Source organism: Rhamphochromis sp. 'chilingali' (assembly GCF_963969265.1).
Source record: "Rhamphochromis sp. 'chilingali' genome assembly, chromosome: 5".
NCBI lineage: Eukaryota > Metazoa > Chordata > Actinopteri > Cichliformes > Cichlidae > Rhamphochromis > Rhamphochromis sp. 'chilingali'.
Window position 1 is genome coordinate 35882611 of NC_137932.1, and position 23119 is coordinate 35905729.

Below are 23119 nucleotides of genomic sequence, written 5' to 3' on the forward strand. Positions count from 1 at the left end.
ATGCAGTTAACATTTACATGATACGCGCAACTTTCTTGCTACTTTGTTGTTATTTTCGTGAATGGTCGGATGATCCGTCACAATGAATTATGGGGCGGCGTTTTCTCCTCCCCTTTCATAAAGGGTGGTCCAGTGTATCCTCTGCTAAAGGAAGTGCTGATGCTTCTTTCCTTAGTATTTGGAGAATATGAACAGCTCTTACTTACTATGACAGCCACAGAGATACTTCCGGGAGTGAAAGTTATCAGACTGTTTCAAATTATGGAAGAGGATTAAAGTCACTGGGGGAAAATGAAAGTGGGCACATCTTTTTTTCCAGAATTCTGAGAAAAAAAGTTAGGTTTCTGCCTTTTTTCTCAAATTTATTTTTTCAGACATTTTCTCAAATTTTTGTGATATTTCACTCCACACCAGTTGGTGGCGGTAATGCACCATTTTGCTGTTTGACAACCACCAATACATAATAAAAACAAAAAAGAAGAAGAAGCTATTTCCGTGTTACGTCTCAGTGAGAACCTTGCTAAGCAAGATGGATTATTGGAATGAACCCAAGGTGTTATATGAGGTTTTTTAAATAAACACGCTTATTCTTGAAGCTGATGTGAAATGGCAGGGGTGTTTCTAGCCACACTCTACGAGTACTCTCCGCTCTTTTATATTAGTGTGGTGTCGCTTTGTTTCGTTGTAACCGCTGCTATGGTCCTCGGCTGGTAAGTTGTATTTAGCTAATATAGTTAGCCACACTTTGATATATAATTTACATTCGTTGTCACCACACAGGTACCCTTCGACTTTATATATTAACGACTTGAATGTGGCCTTCATGATATAACATAGCATGTAGGTCTGGCGCAGCGTGCTGTAACATGTCTATCAATCATTTTGCTTATTTTCTGTTGAACAAAATACTGCATTGACCTGTAATTAAAATAATCCAAACTATTTTTTACAGTCCATTAATTTTCACGGTTTCAGAACTAACTGGAGAAACTATCATAATTAAAAATCTGAGTTTAGTATCGTTCCCATTGATACTTTAATCATAATGTTTACAGTCTCTAATGACTGCCTTAAGACTGGAACCGACGGGCAATAACAAATTTGATGATTTTTTTTCCCTCGGTGATGCTGCCAGACAATCATAGCTTCTGCACTGAGCGATCAATCTGGGACTTCTGGGCTTTGTTATGATGTTTGTGTTCCGGTGATGGGTGTGAAAATGTTCTTACCACACTACCTGGCGTTATCCACGCTAGTGTACTCACCATTGCTTAAGTTTGGTTTCTGGGTCTCATCGGGGTGCACTTTAGGGCTGTGGGTATTATGAAGATTACTAGAACAACCTCACAAATGTGCACACACACACACAACGAGGTGAAAAAAATAATGGGCTAGTGATGTTTCAAAATAATATTCGTTGTCAGAGGCCTCGACCTGTAGATGATAGTAAATATGACATGTGACTCTAGTAGCGCGGCTTACCATTTAATTCTTTTCTGATCCCCCGCCCAAAGGAGAAAAAAATAAATAAAATCAATGTACAGGAGTCTGGCGTGGTTGTCTTTACTGTCCAGGTGGGTTAATACCGAGTGCTGTGAGCAGTGATGTGTCAGCAGGGAGCACACCTCTATGGTCTTCCAGGTTTTCTGATTGCCACATGTAGTGAAGTTCTTACCTACAGTGACATCCTCTGTACACTGTGCAGTGTTGCTGGTTACTGTCTTCGCATACTCTTGGATGTTTATGTGGTCTCGCCGAGAGGCTTCACTCAGTGTGCCTAAAGTAGAAGTGCTAAGGCTGCATCCTCTGTTTGTCATTGGCTTTATGTGCTTCAGTGAGGTTTGTAAGCAGGTACAAGCATAATGGAAAGATGATCAGGTGGGGTCAGGGGGTTGCCTTGTATGTGTGTTGGTGGTTTGTGTACACCAAGAGTCCAGCATGTTCACCCCTCTGGTTTTAAAGTTGTTGTATTGCTTGAACTTGGGGAGCGCAGTCTTGAACCTGTTGTGGTTAAAATCCCCTCCAATCACTTCAAAGCTGCTAAAGTGTTTAGGTAGAAGCCCAACGTTGCTGTCGTGTAGGCCTCCAAGTGCCTAATTAGAAATAGCCTTAGCACTGGGAGCAGTGTACACAATGGCAGTGATAATAATGGTGAATGGCTGCCGTTTACTCTGAGGAACTCTGCCATCTGTCATTTTTTCTCCTTGACAATTGGTTTTTGTTCCTCTGAAGTTTTTGCTCACTACCTGAATTTCTTTCATTTTGCAACCTAATAATTGCCCGTTATTCTTGAATATGTTATTCTGTGAAATGGACATGCAACACTTAGAAACAATTCAGACGTTGTATCTGGTTAGCTGATGAAGAAATAACAAATTGCTCATATGACCTGCATTTGAAGCTCTAAAGATTTGGGTCTCTGTATAAAGGATTGTAATTCCTCAATGCATTATTTTTGTTCAATCCTTTTACAATAAAGTTCAGAATCTGCACTTGAGTTGGATTTTTGATTGTTGATAATTGGTTGTAGAAACATTTCCAGGCATAACTGTGTCATGTTCTAGACTACAGTCAACATAGTAGCAGTTAATTCAGAAGAGCATGTTTCTACACAGCCAGCCAGTGTGTGCACCCCTCTGCATTTAATCGAATCGGTTTAGATTTAAGCGAGAACACCACCAGACAGAGAGACTCTGCTTATTCTCGCCTCTTTTCTGTAGGTTTGGCTTTGACGTTCCAGTTATACTTCGCAGCTATGATGAGCAAGAGCCCAGCTTACCAGAGAAACAGATGGTTCAGGTGACCAATCCCTTCGCCCTGGAGTTGGGTTCTGGATCAGCAAGTGTTACCGGTGAGAACAGATGAGGAATGAAATAATGCTGTTACTGGAAAAAGGTATTTTTTGGCCCAAAAGTATTTGGGGATGTGAAACTTCCATGCCTGCATCCAGAAACATCTGTTAACCCTCATATTCTAGTGTGTTTCCAGAGGATGGTGTCCAGCTGGATGTACTAAATAGAAAAAACTGTAAATCTATTGACTGCCAAGAGAATGTTTCTGTGTAGTAGAGCAGGGCAATATGGCCAAAAATATTTATCACGATATATATTTGAAAATTTGCGATAACGATATAACTGATGATATAATTGATGCGAGACAAAATACAACTCCACAACATTACTAGCGCAAAAAGACAACCTTCCATTTATTTTCACTTAAACAAGAAGCTGGTTTTTATGTACATTAAAGCTTTATAAAAATGTAACAGTACAAATGCAAATTCCTTGCTGAAAGTTTAACCAAAAGGCATTTCCAGTAGAAATGGGCTGACATATCCTGAGCATAACCATGTATAATATCCACTGAAGTTAAAAAGAGGTGCTTTGCAACATTAAACTGCAGTGTGCAGTACGCATTTTTCGGACCATAAGGTGCACGGGATTATAAGGCACATTAAGCGAAACAAAGCAGTCAGATAAATCAAACTTTATTAAACTCATTCTTCTTGCTTCCTCCACTTCTGTACCATTGATTCATTAACGTTGAATTCTCTGGCAGCTGCTCTATTCCCATGTTGTTGCAGTATATTAATGACTAACCTTTTATTGTGGATGGATTATCTCAGTTCTCCTGACTGAAGTTTGGTCCGTTTACAGTATCCTGCCATGCGATTGCATTTGTCTCTAACTATCAGGAACCTTAACGTTAACTTTTATAAGTGGAAAAGTGTTAGTGTTCGTCCTCCAGCTTCACTGTTTATGTTATGCTAACATAGCTGTGTCGCTAGCGATCACGTAGCACATCATTATATACCAGCTAGCCCAACTTCAGTAACCCTACAAATGTCACTGCTGTTTAGTTTCCTGTCTTCATTTATGTTGGACGTGATAGCAGAGCTGTACGTTTGATTTTTTTTCAGAAATCTCTCAGTCAGAACATGCTATATCATGCTTAGGTAACTAGCGAAACTAGCGAGCTAACTTCCGCTAGCTCCCTGCTAACTTCTAACTCCGTTAAATGTAATAAATTTTGTTTTCATGGATGCCTGGAAGTTAAACTTCATAGTTACACCTGGTAAAGCAGCAATGCTGATCGTATTAAAGATGAAAGAATTTAGACAGTTTTTAACTCTCAGTGATGCTGCAGTGTTCGTTTGACCTGAAGTATACGGGGTTTAGGACCCAGATTACTCCCAGATTTAAGAGCATCTTAGTCCGACAAATACGACAATAACGACGGCCGCTTGCATGTTCTGCAAAAAAATGTGCTTTGTCGTGTATCTGACGGACAAACCCCAAACCAGTTCCACATCACTGAAGTTGCACCATTTTTACAAACCAATTCTGGTTCATCTGTTTCACTCAACAATCGGCCATGTGCGTATGAAAACAAAGGCACTGCGCATGCGCGTTTTACTCATATTCTATCGCGATACTTCATTTTCCTATCGTTGTCTAACATTATACCGGTATTACCGTGAACGGTATAATATGGCCCAGCCCTACTGTGTAGTCTATATAATTATCAATTTGATTTGTGGTCTGCTGTTCAATGGAAAGAACTCTAAATGGTGATGCTGTGGAACACTGAACCTTTTTCTGTTTTTGCTCTGTTCAGACGGTGTGCTGGTGAGACCTTGTTGTCTGGAGTCCTGTGTCCTGAGCTGTTTCTGGGGCTGTGAGGTCAGTACCCTACAAGGAGTGCTACATGCCCACCAGCATGGCATGATGCTCAGCACCCACCAGCATTTCCAGGAAGCCCTGAACCTCCACTACTATTATTGCCAGAAATTCCAGTATCCTATTTGTTGCTAACCAAGTATCTCAGTGGTATGCCTCTGTCAAACAGTTTAGACTTAATCTTTGACCTGTGAGATCTAAACTTGTGTTGTTCAGTCGAGCTGGAGTGTAGAAATGTCTTCTTTCTTTTTTCACACTGTGTGTCACTCCCCTCTTCCCTCACTCCTGAACGAAACCCAGAGACATCTAAACTCCCCTACTTGGGGCGTCAACTCGTCCTTGACCCAGCCTCAGATGGCCTCAGATTTAGAATGGGAGATTTCTATTCCTGCTATTTCAAACTCTGCTGTGAACCACTCTAGTGCAAGCTGGTGGCCACCACCACCTGACAAAGCCAACAGAACCACATCATCTAAAAAAAGCAGAGATGAGGCTGAGGCTACCAAAGTGGAAGCCTTCCGGCACCTGAATATGCCTAGAACTTCTGTCCATAAAATTTATTATGAAGAGAATCAGTGACAAAGAGCTCTAGCGGAGTAAAACACCTACCAGAAATGAGTCCGACTTATTGCTGCAATGCTGCTCTAATGTTCTATGACCAGGACGAACGCCACACTGTTAAGATTCAACTAATGGACAAATTGTCCTTTCCAGTATCCTGGAAAAGACCTTCATAGGGAGACTAAGGAGTGTGATCCCCTGTAGTTGGAGCACACCGATGTTGCAGCAGCCAGCCTTGATAGCCGGGTATCCAATTGCTAGGGCCTGTGCCACTGCCCTCCACCTGAAACACATTGCACCTGACCCCAACACTGTGTCCTGGAGGGGGTGGGCGTGCCCATGTTGTCTTTTTGGGGCTCCTTTCTTTCTGCCCAGCTGGACCAAGTGGGCTAGGGTCCGGTCATCAAACACTTACAGCATAACAGCATAGTCCCTGAGATCACACAGTGGAGCTTGTTTCCGCTTGTAGGAACCTTTGAGGTCCATTCAGGTGATTGGCACTGGACTAATTGTTACATGTGGTCTGTTCACGTTCTTGTGCCAGTGGCAGCAAAGTTTGTGTTATTAGTCATCAGTCAAAGCAATCATTTCTAACATTTCCGCTCTTTGACTCATTGAGCTTCATGCTTCATGTCTGCCTTATGAAGGAAGACATGAAGCATGTCTTCATGTCTCCTGCCGTTAGTGTCTTTGACCTTCTCTCAGTATCAGCAGTGAAGATAGAGCGGAGCGGCACGCACAGATCCCCGCTGATCAGGGCATCACTGATTTTGGACCACTGCCAAGACAGCGCTACCCTCTCGTGGCTGTGCTGACCCTGGAAGAGGCACAAGAAAGACACGTGAACGACATTGTGAGTTTAATCATTTAATTTATTTATTTTATAAACATCTCCAGTTTGTCTTAAGGCTCTTTATACTGTGAGAAGGAAACCCACACAGGAAGGCCCCAACTGGGATTTGAACCAGGAACCTTCTTGCTGTGAAGCAACACTATACCATCTTGCCTTCACTCAGGGTAACAGTGTGGTCAAAATGAAGAGGGGCGTGGGGGTAGAGAAAGTGGGCAGTGCATCATGAGAACTCCCCGAGCAGTCTGATCTAACCCTAACGATGAGTTTTATCTAATAAGAAAACTTAAAGTGTGTCAAAGTGGGAGCAGCCGTCAGTCAGAGAACAGCAACACTCACAGTGAGTTAAAAAAATGCAGATTTACATGGTGAACTGGTAGAAGTGATTGTAAATGTTTTCTCTTTCAGGTGGCTAGTGTCATAGTTATTCATGTTCCTGATGACAAATACAAGCTTTCTGCACGGATTCTCTTCCAGTACCTCCTCACCTCACAAGGGAGCATGTACGAGTTAAAGGTTGGTCAATAATAATAATAATAATAATAATAATAATAATAATAATAATGCATTTGATTTCAAGGACACCATTAAATGTCAAAAATAACATAAAAGGTCCACTTCTTTGTACATTCTGATGTCAGTTTGATCAAACTGTCAGGACTTTGCTGTTATTTCTAGGTTGATGCTATTATTCTTATTAGTATTATTCCTTATACTGAGACCATTGTTATTCTGTCACTGACAAATTCAAAAACTGAGGTGAAGAATTGGCCAGAAAATGCATGAGAAGAACAAAACGGAATAGTTGTTGGCTTTGTTCAGTTATTTTTCACCCATGGTTTGAGAGGGGGTTGCGGTTATGACTTCATTTCCCACTGAAGCATAAATCCCAGTGACTCCTGGATTCTCCTGTGTCAGCGCAGCCAGCCAGCAATCAAGAAGCACTTGTGTTTAAAGGCCAAGAGTGAAAGTGGACAGTCTTTCCTTGGTTTTCACCACTAGAGTCATTGCTGCAGCCACGGCCAGCACAACAAAAAAGCAGCTTTTTTTATTTTACCAACAATACAAACAACAGGAGGTTGGTTACTATTATGTAGTGCCACATTATGGCTCTAAAAAGTTTGGGTTTAAACAGTTATTTCAAGGACAGTCTTAAATGTGACAGTTTTTTAGAGCAAGGCTCCATGTGGTAAATCAGGTTTCATTAATGCAGTGCTTCCTGCCTTCTGTAATGTGTGCTTTGAAGGAATATGTATCATGATGTAGTGGTGTGTCAGTCAGGAATGAAATGTGTCTCTTTGAAGTCAACAATGGGACTAAGAGCTTTTTTCTTTTTGTTTTAAGCAGTTACATTTATTTAGTTGTTTGATTGTCTTTTATTATTTCACTGTAAATAATTCAAAGTTTATAATCAGGGATTGTATGTTTTTTGGCAAACTGAGATGGATGTTTGTTTTTGTACTTTAATAAGTCATTATATATAATAAACATTAGTCATTAATTATAGACATCATTTTACTTAGTTAATTTTTTACCTAAACTTAACAAAACTTCTGACGAGCTGCTTAGAAACCAAAAGAGCAGGCTCTCTTAGTAGAGCTAGAATTCCCGTCACTTGCAGGATGAACACTCAGAGGAATTCACTGACTCTTCTTGCAGTTCTCACCCTGATGCAGATTACTGCAGATGCCTATCAGGCAGATCTTGTGGCTTTAGACTAGCAAAATGTTACATATTTTGTGTCGTCTCTGTCAGTGTCAATACACGTGTGAAAATCTCCAGTTTGCCAAGCACTTAGGGCCTTGTTACAGCAGTTTAAGAAAAACCTATCTCTTGTCTCTTGCAGCCTCTTTTCATGTCTGCTGACAGCGGGGGGATGTCTGGGTCTGCTGATTCGGGGCACACTTTCACACCCAGTGACACTCAGAGCGAGGATCAGATCCCAGTGATGGAGGAGGAGGACTGGTCAGAGGGGACGGAGGGCAGAGACTGTGTGGTGTGTCAGAATGCAGCAGTGAACAGGGTGCTGCTGCCCTGCAGACACGCCTGCATGTGTGACAGCTGCGTGTCCTTTTTCCAGCACTGCCCCATCTGTAGAGCCTTTGTCCAGGAGTCGTTTGCACTGACACAGAGCAATGACTGTCAGTGAACTGGTGAAGATGATAGAAGAGATGACTACAAGGATCTGTCGCCTGTGTGACAGGTGTTTTGGTTAGCAGCAGATCAGACCTGTCTGTGCTCCTTTAAGGTCTGGTGGCTTTCTTTAAAACATTCTCCAGGACTTTACAGCGTTACCCAACTTCTGCAGTGCTTCAGCTAGCCTCTGGGATAGTTTCCTTTCTACGAGAGTGACACTGCCTCCACCATACATGGAAGGATGTTCTCGGGTTGTTCTGCAGTACTTTTGTTACACTAAACAGTTCCTTATGTTCACTCAGTTCTTCCGCAAACAGGATATTGTGATGTTTTCTGGCTCCTCTTGCTGAAAGTGGCATCACTGTGACCGCTTATGATGTGGTTGTTACTCACAAAAGTAATCGATTAGATGTTACTTGATAATCTTCCTAAAAGTAATACATTATATTACCTATATTCACCACTTTTGTGTTACTCCATAATTGTCTTATAGTTACCAGTTAATAATTTAAAACTACAGTTCTGCACAACATGCATACAAGCTGTGTTGTACTTTTGACATATGAACAGAAAAACAGCCCAGAGTGATGGCCGGGGTGATTCTATGGTAGAAACAGGTGGAAGTGGAAGCTACAAGGTTATTTTTGGCTTTGTTTTTCTTGTCCTTTAATTCAATAAAAAGATTGTCCAGACCTGCACTCATCAAAGCTGTCAATCTCTTCATTTTCCACCTCCCAGAAACGAGCTGATTCAGCTGACTGTAGTGTGAGCATGCAGGGTAAAAAAACAACAACCTGAGAGCCATTGCAATTTAAATAATAACATAATTGTAATAAATTACTAAACATGATGACTAAAAACATGGAAACTGGTTACAGTAACTTGTTACATAACTGCTTGCCAGAGTTTAGTTTCACTGTTGATGCTCATTAACTAAACTCTGGAACATTGTCCAGCTCCAACTTCCGAGTTCTGTGTCAAACTACACAGCAAAACTTTGATGCATTAGAAGGAACAGCATACATTTTCACTTCTATGATAATACTTTATCTTTCCGTGATAATTAAACTGCAGGTGTTTCTGTAAGACTTAAAGACCTTGATGACCTCTAATTTCTTGTTTGCTTACTCTGGATGGCATTATCATATCAAACGTAGACTGAGCCCATGTTTGACGTTTGTTTTTATATTTTCATTCAGTCTTTTATTTACAGCATGTTTTAAGTGACAATATAATGGGGGAATATGTTTTATATGAGCAGTGTGCAGCCTGCTGTACTAAAATCAGTGCGTCGCATGGTCACAGGAACATGCGTGTATTAATTTGGTGATTTATTAAATGTATGAATGTTGTACTTGATTCTAATCTGCTGCTGAGTCTCTTACGCTGAAGAAAATAATGCAGATAACAAAGAACACACATCACAAACACTCGTTCAACCAATCGCATTCATTTCACTTTGACCTGCAACAAACTGAAGCATTCATCTCTTTTACAAGTGTTGCGTTTGACTGCCATATTTTTATGTTCTTTACGATGCAGGTTTTCCCATCTCTGGAATAGTTGGCAGTAATAAGGATGAGTTTATGTTGATGAACACAGATATGACCATTAGATTACTTTGATGCTTTCATGTGCCCATGCTGGGAAACCTTGGGTTAACTTAGAGCTCCTAACCTCTTATCCTGGTCCCAGTGTTGGGGTCAGCGATTCCAGATAATGGAAAGATATCCTGGAGATGCTGTCCTCGCTCCATGGTGTACAGGGCTCTGAGGCAGCAGCTGGACTGCCTGTTTAGCCTCATGATTATTATTCACAATAAAATATTAGTCTGTGTTTCACTAACAAGCCTGGTACAGTTAAACCAAACAGTTACTACATGACGGACACCAATGTTATCCATTTTAATAAAGCTTATGTGTGTATACACAGGTCATGCTGATTATTGAACAAAAACTCAAAGATCAGATATTAATCAGATTTATTTGCTCTCTCTCCTCCTTTAACATGTTTTTAATGTTAGTTATAATTCAGAATTGGTGACTGAAATGAGCATGACACATACGAACATCACGAGAGAAAGACTCGATAGTTTAGTTAGTTTCTGTTTGTTGTTGGCGCTGAGAAACGCCCGCTGAAAGGCCAAAGCAATGGTGTTGACTCGACCAGCGTTAACCCCGCCCCCTGACTGTGATTGGTGAGGCTGACTGATAAAATTAATTCATGAATTGTCCCTCCTGGCCCTCCATAGACACCCTCTCTACTTTTAGAAATAAAGCATAGAGTTAGGACTGGATCCATTTACACTCCAATTGGTCTCAGCTGCTTCCCATGATGTACCAAGTGTTTCTTCTTCAATTACTGTGTGTTTATACAACACTCTGCATTAGTTACTCATTAGTTATTATTCTCTGGCGCGCCTCCTTTCCCTTCACCCTCAACTAGTGGTAGCAGATGGTCTGCTGGAGGTTTCTTCCTGTTAAAAGGGAGTTGTTCCTTCCTATTTTTGTGCTTGTTCATAGCGGGTCATCTGACTGTTGGGTTTTTTGTATTATTGTGAGGTCTTTATAATCAATATTAAAGAGCCAACTGTTGTTGTGCTTTGGCGCTATATAAATAACACTAAATTAAATCAAGTAGGACCTTCACCATGGATCCATAAAGTTTAGTCCATATTATTATGTCCCAGTTGCTGCCATCTTAAAATATGCATTTCAAAGGTTAATATCACCCTTCTAGATAAAAATCAGAGACTGGTTGAAAAAGTTTAAAAGCAGACTAAAACATAAACTGAACACCTCTGTGGTCATCTGTGGATGTGATTAGTTAACAGGAGCATGTTTTTGTCAAATTTCCATTTCAGTTGTGAATAATTAAGAAGAAAACTGAACGATGGAAATAAAACACAGCTTCGGCAACAGTTGTATTTGTGGACATAAAGCCGTTTTATACAAGTGTAGATTATAAGACACAGCCTCTTTCATGTGGTGTAAACACTGAGGCAGGTTCGACTAATAAGTGGAAACAGCAGGTAACGTCACTATGAAAGTCACTTTTGGCAATCTTAAAGGTGGAGGGATTTTTTTTTCCTTTTTCCTTTTAATACCGCTTCCCAACAAACAAACTTTAACACAGCAAATCCATGACAGAGGAATAAAAAATAAAGAAAAGGACAGACAAGTTATACAGGTTTGTAGTCCAGCTTAGACTCGAGCTTCTTTGAGTCCGCCACCTTCCTCACGGCCTTCATAAAGTCCTCCTGAGTTACGTACTCACGATCTGAGCGGATGGCAAATAACCCTGAAAACATACACAGAGCCATGTGAGAGAAGAGCTTCTCAGAGCTCATCATAGATCTGATAAGGAATGATCATCTGACCTGCTTCTGTGCACACGTTTCTCAGGTCAGCTCCATTGAAACCATCTGACAGCTTCACAATGGCTTCAAAATCTGAAAGTAATCATACAGTTAGATCCATGAAAACGGAGGTCACGTGTCGATTATTCTGCAACAAATACATTAACAAAAGCCTTCAAAGAACAGAGATATGTACAAGTCATGAGTAGGCAGCAAAGAGGAAAGCAACCTGTTGTTCATCTGAGGGATTTTTGTCAAGTTAACATGCTGAAACTTCCAGGCAGAGCACCTTAAATGAGCAAACTACCAAAGTAACACAGAGTCCGTTTGACATTTGGATAAGTGCAGCAGGACTGAGGTGAAGCTCGTCTACTCACCTATTTCTCCGTGCTTGGTGATAGGACTGGAGTGAATCTTAAGGATGTCAAGACGAGCCTGCTCATTGGGCAGTTCAATGTCTGAGGAAGAGACAAAGGAAAGTGGTTTTCCTGCGTGGGCTCACATAGCGCTGACAGAGAAGCTGAACAGGAGAAGTTCTTACGAATTTTGCGGTCCAGTCTGCCAGGCCGCAGCAGGGCAGGGTCGAGAGTGTCAGGTCTGTTGGTGGCCATGATCATCTTGACTCTGTGCAATGTGTCGAAGCCGTCCATCTGATTCAACAGCTGAAAACACACAGACGTCATGTATTCTGTGTGATTAAGCACTTGTCCACTGCAACGGCAACCATGTTACTGGTGACTACAAGAGTCAAGTTAAAAACAACAAATGTTTGGAAAGGTCTGCTTCAAATGAACAACCGACATACTGACGTGATGTCTTATTGCCTAAACAGACCCAGTACAGACGATTGAAAAAGCGTGTTGTGCTGTTAATGTCTTTGTGTTAACATCTGTTATAATAACAACAGATGGGTGGGGTGGGTTGGGTGGCTGCGTCAGGAAGGGCATCTAGGGTGAGTTGATGTGCTGCTTGTGAGCAGCCAAAAGCATTTTTAATCTCACAGACTCAGAGAAACAGACATTCTCTCTTACAACACTGTAACCACACAATTTTACTTTCAGGTAAACTTGTCTCCTGTATAGAAAAATGGGAATGTGTGGTATGTGGATAGCATAGTGAGTACAAGCCCAGAAATTTGGAGTACTTCTGATTCATGTCACACATGGCAGAACAAAAGTGGAGATGCTGTAGCTCAGGGGGGAAAGCAGGCGAGACACTAGCCCCAGTATATAGAATATAGAAAGTATTTAAACATAGAAAGTGCTTGTATGTATGGGCGAATGAGGCACGCTGTATAAGAACCAGTCCACTTTAAAAGCTTTGCATCAATTTGATGGAGATTTTGTGTGTGAGCTTATTTCTCGTGCAGGGTAAAAACGTGCATCCTTACTCACTAAGGCTCAATTATACTTTCATTTGTACTTTGCTTTCAAATTCATTTGGTTTAGTATGTTTCTTACTGTAGATAGTCACTACGTGACTGCAGAGTTACTATAAACTGATAACTGGCAGTTATTATTGGCAGGGACTGATACAGCTAAGGACACCCTCCAAGTACAATACAATTCTGTAGAATGGAAAATGAAGTCCAATAAAATGTTTTTTAGTTTTTATAAAGGCACCTAAGCTGGACACTTGGGGTATTGGGTGGATTGAGCACCTTCTGGCTGCAACATGAAAGCATGACGCAAAACAGGCGATCACACTGTTCCATATTTGCTGTTTATATTCAAACAACAAAGAGTGCTGCTGAGTGGTGTTTTGGTGCTTCTGTTACCTCCATCAAAGTCCTCTGAATCTCTCTGTCAGCTGAGGTTCCCTCTGAGAAACGTCGGCCACCTACAGGGAAAAACAAGTATCTCAAGCACCCTTCTAACAATTTCACTGTAAATAAATGCTCAGTACACAACTCTTTTTTGAATGAACTTTGTGCTTGCTGTGTCAGTATTGAAGCTCACACCTGTGACATGTCTTTACAAAGTACTTCAATTTAATTCAAACTGGTGACAAGCAGGCAAATAAAAAGACAGCTCCTGTTTTCAGTACGTCTTAACTTTAAGTATGATCTGAATTTTGGAAATACGGCGTTACTACTTTAACAAAAGAATTTCCCAAATATGGGATAAAGCATTTCCTATCGTTCTCTGTAGAGCTGACGCTGACTTACCAATGGCATCAATCTCATCCATGAAGATGATGCATGGCTGGTGGTCCCTGGCATAGTTGAACATTTCTCTGATCAGCCTGGCACTCTCACCAATGTACTTGTCCACAATGGAGCTGGACACCACCTACAGCAGCCACACAGACACACAATAAGCTGAGTGACTGTGTCCGAGTGTGGCAGTACACTCTGATGGAGCTGCTGAGACTCACCTTCAGGAAATTGCAGTCCAGTTGACTGGCCACAGCTCTAGCAAGAAGAGTTTTTCCAGTGCCTGTTTCACAACAAATCATCACTGACCATTAGAAGTACTGGTTGTACGGATTTCAAAAATACTACATCGTGTTCTACTCGATTTATCACATTCACAGACTTGGGTGTCCATGCCACCCGCCTGTCTTCCTGACACCAACACCCCCACCAGGCTTTTACGGCTGATTGATTACATTATGCTCCCAACGAAGAATCAGTGGGGGAAAAAAATTGTTGCACCCATAAAACAAACATATCATGGATGTATGATGAAGCCTATTGGCGTATTCACACCATGCGTTAAGTGAAAATTGGTGTGATTACATCAGTTCAAGAAGGTGTATTGAAACCAAGACAAGGCTGACATTTTCAGCTTAGGCAACAATTTGCTCCACACTGCATCGAGGTGTGATTAGAGCGTGTAGCCTTTAATGTGTACAGCACTTTGGCTTGCACTGACAACCCAAGGCTAACTAGAACTGTATGTTCAAAGTCACTTTTTGCATATGAAAAACAATGAAGAACTCTAATTGTGATTAAAATCAGGTGCAGTTGAAACACTAGTGACAAATGAGTAAAATTCAGCTTATTCAGCCTCACTTTAACACAAAGACAAGAAGGAACACAGAAGACTCTTTGGACTAAAATGAGTGAAATCACAGGATTTCTTGGCAAGCTGTGAAAACATTGTATTCTAACTTGATCCTAGCTGTTAGATGTACTCTTCCTCATGCCATTGGCCATTAGGAAGAAATATTCATAGGTTTATGAATGTTTTCAAGAGAATAAAGCATTGTATTATTCTATTTTTATCTTATTGTATATTTTTATTCGATTTTATTCTACTGTATATAGTATATTATTTTATTCTATTCTGTACAGCTGTGTACTGTATTTATTCTTATTGTATTCTAATTTTTGCATCATAACTTTTGCACTGTCCACTTCCTGCTGTGACAAAACAAATTTCCCACGTGTGGGACTAATAAAGGTTATCTTATCTTATCTTATTGTAGGGTCTACCTTACAACATAAAGCACCTTGAGGCAATTATTGCTGCGATTTGGCGCTGTAATGTGAAAACACCAGGAAATGACAGTTACCTGGGGGCCCATACAGCAGACAGCCTTTAGGAGGAATGATGCCAACTCTCTGGAAAAGCTCAGGGTTGGTCAGTGGGAGCTCAATCACCTGCAGGAAAACAGCAGCAGCCCCATTATTGTAGACTCATTTAAATATATAATGTAAAACAATGACTAGTGAAGGTGAAATCATACAAACAAAATGTAATAAAACACTGGAGCCAGTCACACTGAGATAAATAATGCAGAGCACACGAGAGTTGAGGAGGACTTCATTTTTGTTGTACCTCTCTCAGCTCACGGATCTGTTCAGACAAGCCTCCGATCTCAGAATAGGAGACGCTGCCAGGGTCCTCATGGGACATGTTGTACACCAGAGGGTCCACCTCCCTGGGCAGGTACCTGTGAAAAAACAGGCCACACATACACTGGCATCATCACATAAGCCAAGTTCAGGAAGCTTCCTTTTTATTAAGTTTGCAGACGACACCACCCCGATGGGCTTCAGCACAAATAGGGATGGGTATCGTTTAGGTTTTATCCGATACCGGTGCCAACCCGGTACTTTTGAAACGGTGCCGGTGCTTAAAGAATGGAGAACACAAACTTTGTCCAAAAACCTCTCATGTTTAACTGTTTTCCACTTTTTCTTTGGTCATTTTAGCCTTTTTGGCCAGGGTGAAGGGAGTATCTGCCATCAAACAAGAAGACAGCCGCATGTAGCTATGATGATGTTTGCTAGTTCACCTTACGTGCATTAATGTAATAACATGGTTAACCTACTTAATGTAAATTACACACGAACAACATTAAGCTACTCGCCCAGAGAAGAACGGCTGCTGCTGCCATCATCCGTCATCATTTCTGCTACACTGGCAGGGCTAGGGGCCAGGACTCTACTCTTTTGGTTCTTGGGGGATGTTGCTAACTCCGGGTCCGATAACAGGCACCACACCCGCAGTAGATGTGCTCGGTGTGAGGTCTCGCAGCAAGCTATCAAATACGGTGCATTTCTCGGCTTTTAAAAAAACCCTATGCGTCGCCAGGTGTTTCATCAGATTCGAGGTGTTACCTCCTTTGCACAGCATCACCTTAAAGCACTTGTTGAAGGCTGCTGAGTTTGCATATTTTGCTGTGAAGTACAGCAAGACTTTTGACCACTTTGCCTTGGACATTTTTAATCTGTAGCTCTGCTCTAAAAGAATGTACGTACCTCGGCCCGCCTACTGTCCTTGGAAAGGTAAAATGATTGGCTAGAATCCCAAAAAATTCTTTCCATCTCAGGAAAAAAAAAAAAAAAGCACCGAAATAATGGCACCGGATACCAGTACCCATCCCTAATCACAAAGGGGAATGAGGCTGCTGACAGAGTGGTGTGAAGCCAACAACCTGCTTCTAAACACCTCAAAAACCAGGAAGGTCCTCGTCGCCTTCCGTAAGACTGCAGGGGATTATACCCTCTATGGAGACTGGGTAGAGACGATTTCTGGGAGTTGCAATCATAAATTATAATAAATTATCTCTCATGGTTGGAGAATACACGGGCGATGGCAGTGAAGGCGATGCAGGGTCTGCACTTTGTGCCAATCCTCAGTAAAAAGAAACTGAATCAGAAGCTGCTTGTGTCCTTACTTACTGCATCTCAGTGTGGTACAGTGGAAGCAGCAGAGCGTGATAAACACAGCACAGAGGATCGTCAGATGCTCTCTGGCCCTTCCTGGAGGAGATCGCCAATTCCAGATGCAGAAGAGCTAAAAACATCCTGACTCCTCCCACCCAGCTCATCATCTGTTCAGCTTAATGTCTTCAGTCAAGCCCTACAGGCCGATGAAAGCCCCCACAACTAGTATGAAAATTATTTAATTTATATTGATATTTAAAGGAAGCTGCAACTGTGATTTCATTATGTCATATAATGACAATAAAGCAAACCCATATGGAGTTTCCCCACTGCAGCAGACTTATTAATTCAGAGATGTAAAAGTAAACAAACCTGTGTGCTGTGATAAATCTATTGTTTATTAATCAGTGCTGAGGGCCGTACTGCAAAGCTGGAGAGCACTTTGTTGAACTTTCAGTCAGAGCTTTCCTGTGTCATCAAAGCAGCTCTCTCTTGTTTCCTGGCTGAATTACTATTGTAGCTTATTGTGAATAACAACCTGATAAAAGATGCTGTGTTCCTAATTTGGGTTTTCAGGAAGCTCCACATTTCCTGGGATCTGCTCGGGCCACTCGCCAGGTTTGGGGGTCACTAGCTTGAGTGCTCCGATTACCACGTGCTCTAGGACCACTGTTGCCTTCACCCTCCACATCTTCTTGAGCACCTCTCTCAGCCCTTATTACTTCTTGAGCTTGTTCTGTTCCTTCTTCCTGATGTTGTTATCACTACGGCCTCCTTCCTCTGCTTGTCCACTACTATGGTAATAGTAATACTGTTGGTTAGCCACCACCATCCTCTAGGTTGTATTCCGTTTTGACCTCTGGACTTCAGGTCACACTTGGCACAGATGTTTCTGTATACTATTCCAGCCACTTGGCTATGGTGTTCCATGTATGCCCTGCCTGCTAGCATCTTGCACCCTGCTGTTATGTGCTGATCTCACTGCTTCTTTACACAGCCTGCACCTGGGGTCTTACCTGGTGTGCCTCTATAAACCTTTTTCTTAGTGCTGTGAGACATGATTCTGGTGAACCAATTCAAAATAATAATCATATCCACCTTACCTCATAATAGTAAGCGTAGTCATGTCCAGAGCCACTCTGGTCCCCGGCTTCAGCTGGGATTTGTCCAACTGGAAGTTTCCATTTTATACAGTCAGGTCAGCATTTGTTGAGAAAGTTTGATTAGTGAAAATTAAACAAATCATTTTTAATATGTCACAATGTAAACATTGTGAAGTGTGTTTCTTCTTTAGCTGTATTGACCCAATATACAAGAATAAAGTTAGACTGCCACTGCTGATTCTAAAAATTACATAACTCAGTGCTGAATAATGGAGTACTTCCAGCTGATTTACAACATTGTACACAAAGAAACAGATCTGGTCATTGGTACAGAGTCTTTTGTAAACCTATTTTTATTTCCTCATCATTGATAAATGATGAAAATCAAATGACTTAGCACTCAAAGCTCTCAGATGTGACTACAGAGGGCTTCCAAACCCTAAAGAAAATTCTGCATTACAAGACAGCACAAACACTAGAATGTGATCAACCCTTACCTGCCTGCGACATCCAACCACATATCGGGGTCCATTGGTAGCCTTTACAATGACTGTAATTTAGAAATACAGATGACTTCAGTCAAAAAACAAACAAACCACACACCTGAGTTTAACACTGTAACACATGTCACAGATTCACATTTGTTATTTCCATTGATTACCAGGCTTCAACATAGGTGTTGCATAATGAGCCTGACAGTAGAAGACTAAAGAGAAGTATAAAATCAATCAGCCTTTTCTACCTCTGCTATAATATATGGGAAGACTTACATTTCTCCTCAGTGAGTTGTTTGAGCACTTCTCCAACAATCTGCAGGGAAGACAAATAGTTAGCTAATAAAAAAAATACATCAGGTCCCTTCTGTTTGTGTTGAAATTAGCTTCATGTACTATAGCCTCACTATTAGTTATTTAACTGGGACACAAAGGGGAAAAGGAGAAAAGAAAAATCACTCTTTTCATATTGTCTGCTGTTAGTTTCTCACCTGTAGCACAAAGCAGCTTAGTCAGCTGAAAGTGTTTAGCACTCTAGCGCATTGGTGGAAACTGCTTGTTTCTGTCTGTTGACAGCCAGAAATATCGCACATCTAATTACTGTCACTGGCTTCAGATTTCTGTCATCAGATAACAAGTGAACAGTCTTCTCTTTGCATTGCTTGAGTGTGACTGCACTGATGTACAACGTTAACCTTCAGTCTTTAGTTGAAGCCAAATGATTAATTTCCACACGGTATATTTACCTGACCGACGCTTTGGAGAGCCTTGAGATCATTCTCTGATTTCTCGTACTGTTTGGTCTGTTCTCGCAGCTGCTCTCTCACTGGAAAACAACGGACAGTCAACATGTTTCATACACACACTAAGAGCTAATTGGAACAGTTTGTTATAGCTAATGCTCGCATCAACGTGAAAAGTCAGACGTTAGCTCTACTTATAGCTCTTGATAACGTTAACAAATAATGACCTCACATTCTTAGATTAACCAGCCTTAAAATATGAATTATCCAATGAACGGACGAACTGTATCACTGTCGTGTTTATGCTCCTAAGCTGGTAGCGAGACCCGGTAGCCTCCATACATTTCCACCAAGAAGCTAACTGCATGACAAAGCACTAGCTAGCTGGTATGCTAGTCAATGCTGCCTGTCCATCTACAAGTAACCAGTCAACTAAACAACACGAATTTCTAGCACGAACGCAAATATCAGTGTTAAATGTTCCTTTACATTCTTTTAGTCGCCCATCAACTTCTTTGTGTTCCAGCAATTTCTTCCTGTAGTCCTGCAGCGCTTTTTCTCTAGTGTCCGCCATGACGCCCCGCTGAATGATGGGAAAATGCGGTGTCACTCCACTCTTGGTTCGTTCACTTACCTCAGTCGGATAGCGAAATTTCGCGCCCCGTGATGTTGCTGTTCGCTGGGATTGATATTCACACACACACTGCTGCCTGTCATTTTGACATGCAACACGTATAATGCAATAACTGATATAACACTAATAGAAATAAATAAATAAACAAGAGGACCCTATAGAAAATTTACAGAGCTCATCTTAGATGATGACAAAAGATGACGAACGTCCCAACCAAAACCTGAGCCGTTTGTACTAGATGATCGTGTAAATAAAGCTTACATTAAAATAGTCCTTCATAAATTATTTAGCCGCATAGCTAAAAAATTAAAGATTAAGTGCACTTGTGTATGCACACCAAAGATCCACACCTGGCTTTTGGAAGAAGTATGGGGCGAACTCAGGGATAAAAAAAAACTCACTATAACGCCACAAAACCTAAAAAATGTGGAAAAGTACATTCTTAGAGACTTGCGCAATTTCTTTGGGAGTGTCGAATATGTTCAGGTTGCTCTGGAGTTACAGAAATCCACAGCTGTAAAAACCATTGCACATAGCTTGACTGAACGTCAGACGCAAAAAAGAAGCCAAATGGCATAGTCAAGTTTTTCACTGTTGGCCAAAGCCATCACCGCACAACTTGAAGTGGTGTTTTTTAACATCAACTTAGTATTCATCTTGAAGGAAAAACAGTCATCTTTTTCCTTGCAGATGAATACCTAAATACATCAAACATCAAAAATGTCGTCGCAAGAGAGAAATTTGATTATAACTGGATTATAATCCCCCAACCGGTCTCGGCAGATGGCCGCCCGCCTGAGCCTGGTTCTGCCGCAGGTTTCCTCCCATTAAAAGGGTTTTTTTCCCCCTGCCCACTGTTGCCAAGTGCTTGCTCATAGGGGATCATCAGATTGTTGGGGTTTTCTCTCTTGCATTGTAGGGTCTTTATAATATAAAGCTCTTTCAATCAGCTTTTCTTATTGGGCCCTGTTTAAATCAAATTGCTCAGCAATTTGAGAATATTTTCCAATTCAATAAAACAAATTCTAAATGTTAACTTGTATTTCTGTCTCTTTTTATTTTCTGATTGTCATTGGATTGTCTTTTAAATGAACATGTACTGTGATTTTAAAATGAAAATGCATTGGTCCTTGTATATAATAAAAATATTGTTTCTTATAAATAAATACTGTTAAATGAATAACTGCTCACTATCAGTTTTCAGGAAATGAATAATGTTGATCATTTTTCTATTAATGGAAAAATGGAAAAGTTCTGCTGACATACGAGCTGTTTATTTAAAAAAGGACAAAGCCTTATATATCATACATACTATATAAACAACATATATAAACAGATTTTCCAATATAATATTTACCTTTGAGTTGTTGGTGCTTTGTAAATGGAAATCTCCAGAGATGAGAAGATGGAGCAGGTTTGTAGTCCTGGTTCAGTCTGTTCCTGCATTGTGGTCAGACATACAGCAGTGTTAAAGCTGCTGCCTGAGTACTGAAAAACAAATAATAATGCTACAAATTATTTCTCCTAAAGGATGTAAACTGTCCAGAGTGCTGCACATGTAACTTTGTGACCATTAACATGAATTCAGATTCGTTTTTTAACCTGAATATTTGAATCAAACTCTGTAAAAATAAAAATAAAAATACAGAGTCGGTGCTAAAAAAAAAGAATTAATTTGTGGGAAAATTAAACGTAAATTTTAACTTAATCTGCCTGCTCTATCTGCCGTTCCCAAACACAAGTTTCACCGTGACTGCAGCTGCCAGTCAAAGAATCAAACATGGGAAAGGAGACCCCTTGAATATAAATGATGAGAACTATTGATAGTTAACGAAAGAATCTTTGGAGAAATTTTTATTTTAGTCTTACCCCAGTCCCATCCGCTAACATGGAGGAGGTGGGATTTATGACCTATACTGCAGCCAGACACCAGGGGGCGATAGAGACGTTTTGGCTTCATTTTTGGGGAGCTGTTGTGTCGTCCATGTTATGAGTTGTATGAAAGGTTAAGTTAGGCGTGCAATCTGATATCAGGTTGTACTTAAGCTCTCAAGGTTACTTTGTTTATAAGTTGTTGATCAAGTAATTTCTTTGTGCGTGACAGAACAGATTCATTTTTAAATAACTCATGACCAAAACTAGCAAAATTTGGCATACACAATGAAGTCGTTTACTAGATGATGTATTCGGTGAAAAAACTGAATATGTGAGGGTAGCCAGTAGTAGCCTCAGTGTGGGTACAAAGTTCTCTCCGTAAGTACAGTGAAATGACATTAAACAATCATTAAACAATCATATAGAAATATCACTGTTTCTTCGTGTGTATAGAAAATGTACAGTGATTGTAAAGTAAAACCCAGGGTCAACCCTGAAGTTACCCACATAAGCTTAAAGCCTTTCTTCACAGTATAGAGGCCTATGAAACAGGATTTTTGACTTATCCAGATAACTTCAAAGCTGACCCTGAAGTTATCCAATTTTTGAATAGCGTGACTTTGAAAAATAGACGTTGTTTATTATCTAAACTTGCATGAGTTGAAAACTGAGTCCAGTCCACACAATTTAAATTCCATGACTTACATTAATGAACAACAGACCACACTGTAGTGATGGGATTTCCGTCTCTTTTTAGAGAACCGGCTCTTTCGGCTCGACTCAATAAAAAGAGCCGGCTCTTTTGGCTCCGAACCGGCGCTTCAGGTTGTTTTGTTGCTTTAATTAATTTATTATTAACAATAATATAAAATTATGCACAAAAGGAATTACTAATGTAAAAAAAAGAAGTTGTTTTATTTATATATATGTTTATATATAAATATAAACCGCATATATTTATATATAAACATATATAAATATATGCGGTGGCCCCTAGAGACAAAGCACGTACAAACTCCAAAACACATTTCTAGCATTAACTGAACTTCCAAAACAGAGCTACCTAGATCACTTAAATGACACAATTGAAAGCATGTGTGTATTGTTTGTGCATTTATACACAAGCACTCATATATATTCAAATAATTAAAAAAAAAAAAGTTCATTTACCTGTTACTACCACACACCAAATCCGGTCTTTGGTACTTGCTGGCTGGTGTAGCCACTAGGTAACAAAGCTCAACACTGCGTCCTAGCATCCTGGCACACTTCTGTTGTATTTTGTACGTGTTTTGAGTTTTTGTGTGCTTCTGAGTTTGTACATGTTTTGGAGTTTTTACGTGTTTTGCAGTTTTTACATGTTTTGGAGTTTTTACGTGTTTTGCAGTTTTTACGTGCTTTGTCTCTAGGGGCCACCGTAAATATACTTTTATTTATTCACTCCACATAAAATGTAATAAATAAATCATATAATACAAAAACCAACTATTCACATTTCAACTTTTAACTATTTAAATTTTCAGCTTTTTCCTTTTACAAATTTAAAGTGAAACAACACAAAACACTG

The 23119-nt window shown here is 40.4% G+C and overlaps 2 protein-coding genes across 2 annotated transcripts; one reads left to right on the top strand and one right to left on the bottom strand.

The window, feature by feature from the left end:
* The first annotated feature begins 490 nt into the window (after window positions 1–490).
* On the top strand, window positions 491–9585 carry cgrrf1 (cell growth regulator with ring finger domain 1). The gene is made up of 6 exons (XM_080882218.1): window positions 491–710; window positions 2721–2851; window positions 4618–4795; window positions 5946–6093; window positions 6499–6606; window positions 7937–9585. The coding sequence occupies exons 1-6, from the start codon at window positions 607–609 to the stop codon at window positions 8237–8239; spliced, it is 972 nt and encodes a 323-aa protein (XP_080738344.1). The 5' UTR covers window positions 491–606; the 3' UTR covers window positions 8240–9585.
* Window positions 9586–11125: 1540 nt separating this feature from the next.
* psmc6 (proteasome 26S subunit, ATPase 6) lies at window positions 11126–19690 on the bottom strand. The gene is made up of 14 exons (XM_080882217.1): window positions 19533–19690; window positions 19047–19126; window positions 18577–18616; window positions 18304–18356; window positions 17807–17874; window positions 15370–15484; window positions 15104–15191; window positions 13961–14022; window positions 13752–13875; window positions 13362–13423; window positions 12126–12246; window positions 11962–12042; window positions 11606–11677; window positions 11126–11526 (listed from the first exon to the last, which is right to left on the bottom strand). The coding sequence occupies exons 1-14, from the start codon at window positions 19615–19617 to the stop codon at window positions 11408–11410; spliced, it is 1170 nt and encodes a 389-aa protein (XP_080738343.1). The 5' UTR covers window positions 19618–19690; the 3' UTR covers window positions 11126–11407.
* Between the last annotated feature and the right edge of the window lie 3429 nt (window positions 19691–23119).